At 41.3% G+C, this 11,693-nt stretch overlaps 1 protein-coding gene across 1 annotated transcript; it reads left to right on the top strand.

Annotated features, from left to right (window-relative positions):
* Positions 1 to 1,859: 1,859 nt before the first annotated feature.
* On the top strand, positions 1,860 to 7,324 carry KCNK18 (potassium two pore domain channel subfamily K member 18). Its single transcript, XM_009482894.1, has 3 exons — positions 1,860 to 2,076; positions 3,162 to 3,308; positions 6,513 to 7,324. Exons 1-3 carry the CDS (start codon positions 1,860 to 1,862, stop codon positions 7,322 to 7,324), a joined length of 1,176 nt encoding a protein of 391 aa, XP_009481169.1.
* The last annotated feature ends 4,369 nt before the right edge of the window (positions 7,325 to 11,693 follow it).

Genomic DNA, 11,693 nt, shown 5'->3' with positions numbered 1-11,693 from the left:
GTTAAGATTGTTTATCCCATTTTACACGTACCCACATTGCTTTCATCTGCTATTTCATTGCTAGGCATCCTCAGGTCCTCCTACAATTCCAATCTGCCCTCAGTCTCACTGCTCTGAACAACTTCATGCCATCAGGAAATGTTGACACCTATCTACCTTCTTTCCAGGTCATTTATGAACATGTGGAACAGCAGAGCTCCAGCACAGACCTATGCATAACTCCAGTAGTGATCTCCCTCTGCGTTTTACTCCTGTCTTCTGTTCCTCTCTACTTACCATTAATTTGTTCCTGTGAAGACTTTCTCTCTTATGCCATAGCTGTTTAATTCCCTTAAAAGCCTTTGGAGAGGGACTTTGTCAAGACTTCTCTAGAAATGCAAGTAGACTCTATCAATTTATATCACACTGGTACCCACTCTCTACAAAACTCTCCAAGAGAAGCCAGTGTTGCACTTCCAGCATGGAGCACCCTGCTGCCTACAGCCACTTTGCTCTTCCAGCTGCCCCTTTGATTTCTCTGTGTCCCTTGCTCCTCTGGTAAGGACACCAACCCTAAGTACATTATCTCTAAGTACAACCTCTCAGGAAGTTCTTTTGCTTTTGATTAATTAAGAACATTAGCAGTTTTCAACCCTGTGTTTCAGGTCAATGGGAAAAAAATAAGAGGACTGCAATAATGGGACTGCAATAAAAGGATTTATAAATCTGTTGTCAAAAAGCAAGAAAATGAGGCAGATAACCAGAAAAGTGGCAAGCACACAGGCTTGTTTTTGTCTAAGCCCTGAAAGCCTCTTTTCTATAGTGGAGGCTTCCATATTGACGAGCTTATAATATCTTGTGATCCAGTTTGCTGAGAGTTTGACCTAGAAGAAATCACTGTAACCATGTAGGATTTCTTTGCAGTATGGGCATGTTGCTTGTATACAGCTCAGTAGGTCTTGGCTGCAAAAGGCTGTTTCAATTTTTAATGAAAGACTCCCAGATATGAAATATTTAACACCTCTTTCTGTAAAGTCCAACTCCCTTTACTACCACTACTAACATTGTAAAGGGCAGCGGTACTGCTCATCACTCTATGTGTTTTAAAGTGATGGATGAAAAGAAAGGTTTTATTTTTTGAAGTTGGGTATAGTTTGCAAAGATCGCTAGCCTTGAACTGAATCCTGCAGTTCTTACTTACTAAGGCCAGTGGCAGTTTCAATTAATAGGAAGATTTTAATCAAGCAAGAACTGGGTAAAACCTTATTGACTCTTTTTCAAGAAAAATGCTTTAAAATTCAAAAGAACCCCCCTACAAAGATTACATGGTATATATGGAGAGATTCTTTAAGCCGTCTGAAAGAGAAATTCATTGTTCTACAGTCTGCCCAGAGGCAACAACAATTAGTGCCAACCCCTTCTTTTGATTAATTTTAAATTTCCCTATTCATTTCTGGGAGAAATCTTTAAAGAAATCCGTCCCTTACAGTGTGCATTTTCCCTCCTGGGAGTTGGAAATGTTTCTACTGTATCAATGGGAAACTGTAGTTCAGAACAAGAAACTTTAAACATGAGTTGGCCTAAATGGAAACCCACAGAAGCTGGTGATCTGTGCGCATTACAGCACTGGCTGATCAATAGTAATTCAGCATATAGTCAACTGAGAAATATTTCAAGGCTTAATTAGTTGTGCTCCTTTTCCATTGGGACTGTAGTGCAATCTTCACTTATAAAGACATGTGATCTGAAAGCCTGAGGCAGAACAATCCTTGTTTTTGCAGGAGAAGCTTTTCTAGGATGCAAAAGCTTTTACATCCTCATCCTTGTTTTTAAAAGCTGTGTCTTCTCCACAAAATTAAAAAAAAAAAAGCAAGCTTAGGATGGCATCAACATCACAGCCTCTGCGAGGCAAAAGGGCATGTAAAAAAATATTTTGGGCAGTGTTTCCTCATGCCTGCTTCATTCTGTCTCTTGTGATCTATGCTTTTCTTGGGGCTCTCATGTTTTCCCACATTGAAGGTAACCGGAAGGTCAATTTAAGTGAAGAATATAGAAAATTTCTGCAGAATCTGTGGTACATCTCCAGAAATTTATCAGGTATGTACTGGAATTTCAAAATGACTTAACTGTACAGGGAGTTACTCATTCTCTTGCTTTTTGAATGATATTTTTGGCTTTTGAAGACATTCTTCAAAATACTAACAGCTGAACCTGCAAACAGGATTTTCCCTCTGCCTAGTTAATGACTGCTGCTGTTTGCTTGTCTTCCTTAGCTGTGATTTTTGACCGCAAGCTTCTTGGTCCCTGTGTTCCTGCCTGAAGAGACTTTGCCTGAGGTGCCTGTGTTCTCCCTTTTGCCCAAGTTACCCAAGGTCCTTAAAGAGCAGCTGAGATTCCCATCCTATTTCCCTCTGATTGCTGGGGACTGAATCCTCTGTCTCAGAGAGTATCTTCCAGCTCCCTCTTCCCAGCTCTGAGCTTCCCTACCAGCCCTCTGGCGATGGGATGCTCGGAAGGAGGCAGGTGCCGTGCTGCGCCCCAGACCCGATGGTGCTGATGGAGCAGGTAGAGGGGAGGAGAAGGGGTAGAAATCCTCCTGGATCTGTGTTTGGGCTTGTACATGGGCTTGGTCTTTTACTCAGATAGCTGTGCTGACATGATGCTCCATCTGGGGCAAGCATCCCTGTAGATAATATCCTTTCAAGCAGAGCTTGGCCACAGGGAGGAGGAATGAGGGGTGCAGGCTTGGGAATCACAGCAGGGCACTGGCAGTGCCACCCAAGGGGTTCATATCAGTCACGTACTGATGACCCCACATTTCTAGTGTCTTTGGGTCAAAAGAAGACTAATCTGGGAATTCCAAAATGAAACAGGACATTCAGGCTGGAAGCCAAATATTCAATCTTCCTACCCTGCTTCTTTACTCTTATTTTTGTGTCATATTTTGACTTTGTTGGAGCATAGCTTGTTTATTTGTTCCTTGTTTCTTTATTCACCAAAGACACTGGACCCACCTGATTTTTTCAGGGTGGGGAAGGGGAGGGTGAGGTGAGTATTTTTATCTTCTAAAAGAGTACGAGCAAATCCTCAGCTGGAGTAAACTTCACTGGAATAACAGGCTGGCTGCTCCCTGAGGGGTGTTCTGCAAACACTCACCATAAATCCTGTTGTTACTGTAACAGATAACATGACGGAAAATGAGGAGTTATTTAAGGAAAAAATCCATGCACTGCTCAACACAGCTGAACGAGACTGGTTTGTCAATCCAAAAGATATATGGACTTTTTTTGGGTCTCTCTTTTTCTGCTGCACAGTGTTCACAACTGTGGGTAAGTTCAGAGGTAAAGTAACCCCCTGCAGATTCAATTGCTATTGCTGCTTTCTCTAATGTATTTCTTCCAGGGAATGAAAAAAAAAACCCAAACAAACCCAAAAACCAGACCCCCTTGAATTTTTCTCCTGAGTATTGACGCTGAGTCTGCGAGGGGTTCTGCAAACACAGATTGCAGGTATGCAGCTGAGTCACAGAAGCAAGTGAGAATTCAGTAACTAGTGATGGTACACGCTAATTAGCTGCATCATTACATGCATATTATAATGTGTACTCATATATGACATGTTCACAAAACTATTATATCAAAGTAAAAAGAAAGCTCCATTTTTCAGTCAAATCTTATCCTTCCCACTATTGTTTGTTATGTTGGGTAACGTTTTCTTCACTGGAAGAGGTAATTCATTTTGCATATGTTGTTTTTCATTTGCTTTCCTGTTATTTATGTCTAACCCAGCTTTGTAAATCTATGGCTCTATAATTAACCATACTGTTCACACTTCTCTGGGTTAACAGCACGTGGCAATGTTTAAGTCACACCTCAGAAATCTTTCATTCTGGCTTCATATTTCAAAGGAGGACTTAGATCAAATAGAAACATCGCTTCTGGTTTTGGCTCCCTCTGCATTGCTAAATACAACTCCTCTTGCTCATTCCCAAGGCTACTTTTATCCCTTTGCTAATCTTTCTCAAATGCTGGCAAGTACGGACACTGACCATCTAAATTTGTCAGAATCAAAGCTGGATGGGAAATAGTCCCACAGCATTGTATCAAGTTGCAAAGACATTTCTGCACTGCATTAGGATATACTCAAGATCCCAGCATGGGTATGCATCTTAATGCAAAAGAAAAACCAAACCTTAAGAAAACTTATCCTAGACAAGGAATAGTGTGAGAGTTAGTATACTCCCTTGGAGCACGTAGGAGATCCTTGCATGCTGTCTAAGTCACAGCAGAGGCTTGCACCTCAGACTCTGGTGTCTTAGGAGACTGTTCAAACGCAGCTTCTTGCAGCCCTGAGTCTGGAGACAGTCATGTAGGTCACCAGAGACACATACTGGACATGCAAACCCAAATCCTCACCCCAGTGTATATTTCCTAGCATAAACACAACAGCTAGGAATGTTTGAAAGAGGATGTTTTATCAGAAAGCTTTGACTTCAGAAAACTGATAAAAAAACGTTGTTGAAAACTTCTTGCCTGGGTATACTTACCCTCTCCATTAACATGGGACTTTACAGATGTCCCCATGAGCACTGACCCAACATATTTATTTCTAAACTGCCATTATTTTTGGCCTTCATAGTGCTGAGCGTTAACGCAGCTTCCTCAGGTTTTGAGCTGAGTTTTGGGATCAGTAGGAAGCCTGGAATATCTGTCGCTAATAGGCAGCTATTTCCATTGCAGTAGGTTTGTTATTTGCAGTATTAGGAATGGATAAATCACTTCAGGTTAGAGTCAATTTAGCTACTTTTAATTATCTAGGAGAAGTGAGGCATCTAGTCTGAAGATTGGTGGTCTGAACTGCTGTCTCTCCACTGCCCGTGGAGGTTGCCTAGTGGCTCAGCTAGGCTGGATTTCTGGATAGCTAAATCTAAGCTCAAGATAAGTTTTAACCCTTGAAACTGCACTAGGTATTTTTAATGCATAGAAACTGAGAAAAAAAGAAAAGAAAATCACTCTGTACAATAACTACAATAATTAATCTTCCCCAATTGCTTCAGCAGTAAGCATTAGCATTCCCAGTTAGCCAGTGGGCAGCAGAATGACAGAGAATAAATAGTTTTCCAGTGCCTCACAGCAAAGGAGGGCTCAAGGTTGGATTCAGACCAAAGGCTATGGCAGCCATTAGTGAAAACAAACATGAATGGATGAAGAAAAAGAAGGAAACCATACCTCAGCATATGAGCTAATAATCTTACAGGCTAAGTACCTGGCCTGGAAGATCATCTAGAAAAGAACAATGTTTTTGAAGGGAGAGAAGAAATGCTTTATGTCTTTTTGGAGGATAAGAAGAAAAATGGTTGTTGAAATTTAATACAATTAATATAATGCTGATGTTTTCTCCCACTGTAATGGAAAAACACTAACTTACAATTTAAGTTTCATGTCCAACATGTTAAAGCAAGGACCTATAAATACGCAGGTTGAATTTAGGGAAAGGGCGTATCTTCTGCTACCATTTTGTGTATCATAAAGGCCATGCACCTGGCAGTAGTTCCCTATTTGTTGTAATTGATATTTGTAAACTTTAGTACTCTAGAATAAACATGTATTTCCTCGTGTGATAAACACATGCTTCCGCACTTGATCCTTTGTTTTTCTGAGTACATTTAAGAGACTCTGAAAACTATGAAATCAGTACAAACACAACGTCAATACAACATATGCCATTAGAGCTAGCTCTGATGAATTAGGGACAATTTCAAATTCTGTTATTTGTCACAGGTAGTTTTGGCAAAGAAATAAAGTTTGAGGTATGGGTCTCATTCCAAGCTGATCCATAGTGCTGTCCCAGTTTCAAAATTCAGACAATCATCCAGATCTGAATCTTCCCAGAGCTCAGGGAGTTTCATCCCCAGAAATGATTCAGTCGTACTGTGAGATGCTGGAGGCTGGCCACGAGATGATCCCCCAGCAACTCATGCACAGTCCATTAGCTTCCCCCAGCATCAGCTGCTGTCTCTCTGAGCTCAGCCCGCAGCTCCACTTCCCTGCGGAGGGACCCATGGGCCCAAGACCTCTCTTGCTGTCTTGCCTTTTGGATCCTTCATAACCCAGATTCCCAGGTCAGGAAATCTTCCTGATAACAGTCTCCAGCAGGACAGAGGCTGCACACCGGTCTCGGGCTGGCCCAAACCTTTTGTTTCTCCTCCCTAAATGGCTGTTTGCTGTCAGGCAGTTAAGTCAAGTGGCTGATAAGGTGCAGATAAAGTAGGAAGAGTTAATTCAACAGAACTGGCAAACTCCAAACCTCCAAGTGCTTGAAGAGGTAGGATACCTGCATTAGTAATCAGCATTTGAGACTCAGAAATTTTAATAGCTTCAAAGCAAAGCCAAAAAGAACAGTATGCTCTGGAGTACAAATTGACTTTTAAAATTGACAGCAATAAAAAGCTCAGAGGATGTGAATACCTAATAAATCACAATGTTCTCTCTCCCTCCCTTTCCCTTCTCTTCTTCTTTTTGATTTTGTTCAAGGTTATGGTAATACCTATCCTGTGACACGGATTGGAAAATATCTCTGTATGCTGTATGCTTTATTTGGCATCCCTCTGATGTTCTTGGTCCTGACAGACATGGGAGACATCCTTGCTACTGTCTTATCCAAGTCTTACAATGAATTCAGAAAACTACAGTCAAAAATTCTAGCCTCTAAACTCTGTTCTGGATCCACATGTAATAAAGGGGATGAACTGAAGTCCAGAGCACAGTCTAAAGTAGTCCTCAATGAGCCCTTGACTATTATGGAAGTGCTGAAAAGTCAGCCAGGTGTTAGAAGGAAGCCAATCAAATATCGCAATGCAGAAATTTTTGAAATGTTAATTGCCAGAGAAAATGAACACCCCAAACCAGAAAGAAATAAAAGCATTGAAAGATGGAGTTCATGTCCTGAACTAGCCAGGGGAAAGACAATGTCCAGAGTAATAGAGAATTTTGACAAAATAGGGAAACAGTTAGAAAAATTTGATGTGCCCATTGTATTAATGGTGCTAGTTATCTTTGTGTACATCTCCTGTGCAGCTGCTATTCTTCCAAACTGGGAAACCAGGTTGGATTTTCAAGAAGCCTTTTATTTCTGCTTTATCACCTTGACAACTATTGGATTTGGAGACACACAACTGGAACATCCCAAGTTTTTCTTGTTTTTTTCCCTCTATATTATTATTGGAATGGAAATTGTCTTCATTGCTTTTAAGCTGGGCCAAGACCGCTTAATTGGTTTGTATAAAAAGGTGATTTCATTTTGTGGGGAGAAAAAGGTGCCATCAAAGAAGGTATATCCAAAATAAGCGCAGTAATTTCTCCTTCACTTGTAAGCGTTAGCCACTGCAATGAGATGAAACTGTTCCTGTGCATTTCTGCCTTGGGCTGGCAGGAGGCATATTTTATTCTGATTTCCTCTGAGAATCTGCTGTAAAATGGCTGAATACCTCAGGAGACACTTGGTGAAGGCATCTCCAGGGAGTACTTTCCAACAGGGTCCCATCTCCTAAATAATAAAAGATGATGACACACGATGAAAAAGCAGAAGGCTCTCCCTGCAAGTGCTCCCTAGCATCTTTTGCAAAGCTCTGGCTTTCAGCAGCCTTTCTGTCCTCTCTCCCACAGCAAGCCAATTTAAGATTTTTTTTTTTTCAATGCTTGTCCAAGCAAGGCCCAGATTGCTGTCTTGTCCTTCCACCTTGTCTGCAACGAAGGACAGCTTCATTGTGGCTGTCAGTACTGAACTGTGACAGCATGTTACTGCAATATGATTCATCATCAGAGACAGCTCAGGAGAAGTATGAACCCAGCTGCTCCTCCGTCATGACTGCTTGTATTGCAAATATTGCACCTTTGTGCAGGCCAGGGGAATTTTAAAATGAAAGGAAGGATACCAAATTTTCACATCTTTCTCTGTCCCCTGTCCAGAAATCAGTCAGAAAATTGTTCACCTGTTCAGGGCTGAAACCACTCCTTTTCCATCATGATTTATTATATTTGTACTCAGCCTAGAGTTGATATGTGTCTCATGGTGTCCAGCTATAGACATGCTTATGGCAAGTTCTCCTCTTGAGATGGGCACTTGGGTGAAGGTACGTGGCAAACCTGAAGGTGTCTACAGCCGTGGAATGAATCTCCATCTCTTTGTTGTTAAAGAAGCATGATGGTATGGGGACACTGACCCCAGAAGTCCTCGCTCCTAATCCAGGTTTTACTCTGCACAGACTACTTGACTTCTGGGAGTTCCGTGACCCACTCATAGAAAGAAAAGCCTACCTGTTTCACTGGGATATGGTGAGGATCCTGTAGTTATATAGTTGTGGAGTACATGAATATGTGAATAATGCTGTTTCTTCAAGAGTTTGCTTATATTATTCATAATCTGAATTAAGATATCAATGATAGATAATTTTTTCCATAAAAAAAAGAAATACACACTCTACAAAAGAAACCATTGACTTTAATTAACTGCCTCTTAACTTGTAAATTATATGCATGCCCACGGAATGTGATCGATATATCTAGATATTAAAGCAAGGTGGATTATGACAGAACGTGCATGATTCTCCATAGTAAATTTGCCATTCAAAGCTGAGATTTTTGGAATATTTACATGGCATCTTATCTCTGTTACACTCCATGTACATGGTAATGTGTATTCAGTCCTTATTAATGATTAGTTGCGATTAAGCACTGATGGTATGCAAAATATATAATGAATGATGGTATACAGAAAAGTGCTTTATAAGAATAACAATAAAGAATACAGCAGCTGGAAGCAACTATGGTTAACTTTTTCATGTTTGTCATGACTTTGGCTTCACATACAGTCCCTCCGTTCAGACTACTCTCACATTACTTTCTTTTATGCCTTTGGATTAAAATCAGTGTAGAACTTTGGACCTGTGACAAAGTTCTCAGCAATCAATGAAAAGACTCAGATGATTTAATGGGCTTTGGATCAGAGAACTGTACTTCCTGCTCCTCAGGGTTTTTCCTGTGATACGCCTAACACTGCCAGCATTAGTAAGAACTCGTCTTTATATCATTTGACTAGTTTCTCTCATATCAGTGAGATCTCATTTATGCAGAGGGATTAATCCTGAATTCAACCCCTATAGATTTCTCATTTATGTGGTACCTTGATACCTTCACATTTACTTTATGGACTTACGGAATTTTGGCTGGACTTGGAGAATCCTTATTCTGCACCAAATCATTCTAGTTATGGCCAAGGGATGGCAGTAAACAGCTTTCCTTCATATAGAACCCATCAGTTATGGGGGATAAGAATGTATTTTATCAAAGGAGAGAGAACAAATCATATCACCATGACCCTCTATAAAATAACAGTGCACCTGCCTCTTGAATACAATGCAGAGTTCTGGCCCTTCACCTCCCAAAGGATATGTAAAATTGGAAAAAATTTATAGGCCAGGGAAAAGGATGAAAAAAGATAGGGAACAACTTCCATATGAGACATGTAGAGTAGCTCTCTAGTCTGGAAAGAGGTCAGAGACTAGAGAGATATGTGTAACAGTATGAGGGCACAGAGAAGGGAAATAAGGAATATAGAGTGATTGTTAAATGTCTTTCATTATGAGAGCTAGGGCTGCCAAGTGAAACTAGCATGTGGCAGGTTTAAGAAAAGAAACAAAAAGAAGAGAAAATGGTACTTCACACAATATATAATTAAGCTGTAGATGCTCCTTGGCATGGGGGGATGTGGCGATTAAAAGTTCACATTAGATCAATGGGAGATGGGACAAAATCATGAAAGAAAAACTTGAAAAAACAATTAAATACAAAGGTAGCATTCCTGGCTCAATAATCACTGAGTCCCAAATTGGCAGATGAGGAGGAAGCATCTCTACAGACTTCCCTGTCCTTGTGTTCTTCCCTTGCAGCCCCATATCTCAGAGCCAGAACACTGGTCTGCACGGTCTTGTTCTGACCTGATTTCAGTGCCTGTAAAGCATCAAAACAGATTGTTATATCACTAACAAAATATTCAGTAAATCTGATTTATGAAGAGATATGTAGTTTCACATTTGTGTCCAAGGTAGATAAACCAGCATACTGATTCTGCAAAACACATCGCCAAAAAAATGTGATTTCGGCAACACAGCACAACCAGCCTGCAGCAAATGTAACACGGTCATTTGTCTTGTGTTGTGGACCTGCGGGAGGGTGGAGAGCTGGACACACACCCAAATGTTAGGGGTAAAAAGGTATTCATGTTTTCTCAGGTGCACTGAAATGCTGCTCCCACACAACCAGGAATATCTGGCCCTAATTTTCTTACTATCAAAGTTGGAAGACAGTTTCTTAGCTGACAGAGAAGTACGCAGCAGCCTTGCACTGACAGTGATAGCAGTGGTTCGGGTCTGTATAGCAGGATCTAAACATAGCTCGGTAAATACAGCAACAGAGTTAATGAAAATGAAACAAAGTAGCGAGTAGTGCTCATTTACTGAGCCTCAGGCATAAATATTTATGAGTTGACTGCTCTTATCGTGGTCTAAATCCTAGAAGAATTCACAGTGTCTGCCCCCAGAAGTTTTTATTCAACAAAATTGACATGGAAATCAGCTTTGTTTGCATCAAAGCAGTACAAAATACTGCTTTTCATAACTTTTTTCCATCATGTGCTGCAAGAGATGGTGGATTAGCTGTGAAGGCCTTCATGGAAGAACTCTTCTATCAGGAAAGACGTGACTGATGGGGAAAGAGTTGCTTGATGTGTAACCCACAAAGGATATGAGTTATTACAGACCCAGCTGGAGAGCTTTACAGATCAAATGCACTTGGCGCTGAAGGATGCTGGATCAATCACTCCTGATTGGGCCAAGATGGCAGATGTCACGAGCACTTAGGAGCGGAGAGGAGGTATTCCTGGTGTGGGAGTTACAGAGGGAGAGATGGAGGAATGAATGGAAGGGGCGGAAAACAATCTTTGGGCAAAAGGGTTAGACAGAGAAAATGACAGCAATGGTAGAGGAAGGACCCATTTTCTGTGTAGACATAAATATGGTGAAGAGATGGTTGAGAGCTACTGAAAATATGGTGAGGGTTGGTGCTTCTGGCCTGGGGAGGGTTTATGCAGCCAGCCCACGGTCGCACAGCCCTTTGGCGATCAGCACAGTGGTCATGGTTGTTGGGCTCCAGCGCAGGTCTCATCATCGGAAGCCACAGGGAGGGCAAAAGAATCTGTGCAAGGAAGCCTCCTGAGAGATAAAACAGTGGCAGAAAGAAGATACAGGCACTGGACTGAAAAGCCAGTAATGAAACCATCAGAAATATTCCTCTCATTCTCTGCTTTGTCATTTAAAGAACAGCAACCCATTCAGAAGCATCTTTTACATAAGCAATACGTCTGAGGACTCAGGAAGTTCTTAATGGGATGTAGGACTTGTCATCTGCGTGCCAGTAGTTCAGATGTAGTCCAGATTTTAGTGGGCTCAATGTTAATAACATCTGATAACACTTTGATGGCCTTTATGCTTTTTCAACTCGTTCCAGGTGGAGATGCACCCACATCACAAAAACACTCTCATATAATGAATGCTAATAGCACGCGTGGTGGCAGGCTCAGCAGAGGCGAGGGTTGTGACTCCAGCTGAGAGGAGTCCCTGCAGTCCCCTTTGCTTCCAGGTTCCCAGCATACCTTGTGAT

The sequence above is a fragment of the Pelecanus crispus genome, chromosome 10 (assembly GCF_030463565.1).
Source record: "Pelecanus crispus isolate bPelCri1 chromosome 10, bPelCri1.pri, whole genome shotgun sequence".
NCBI lineage: Eukaryota > Metazoa > Chordata > Aves > Pelecaniformes > Pelecanidae > Pelecanus > Pelecanus crispus.
This window is presented reverse-complemented; position numbering and strand designations above follow the sequence as displayed.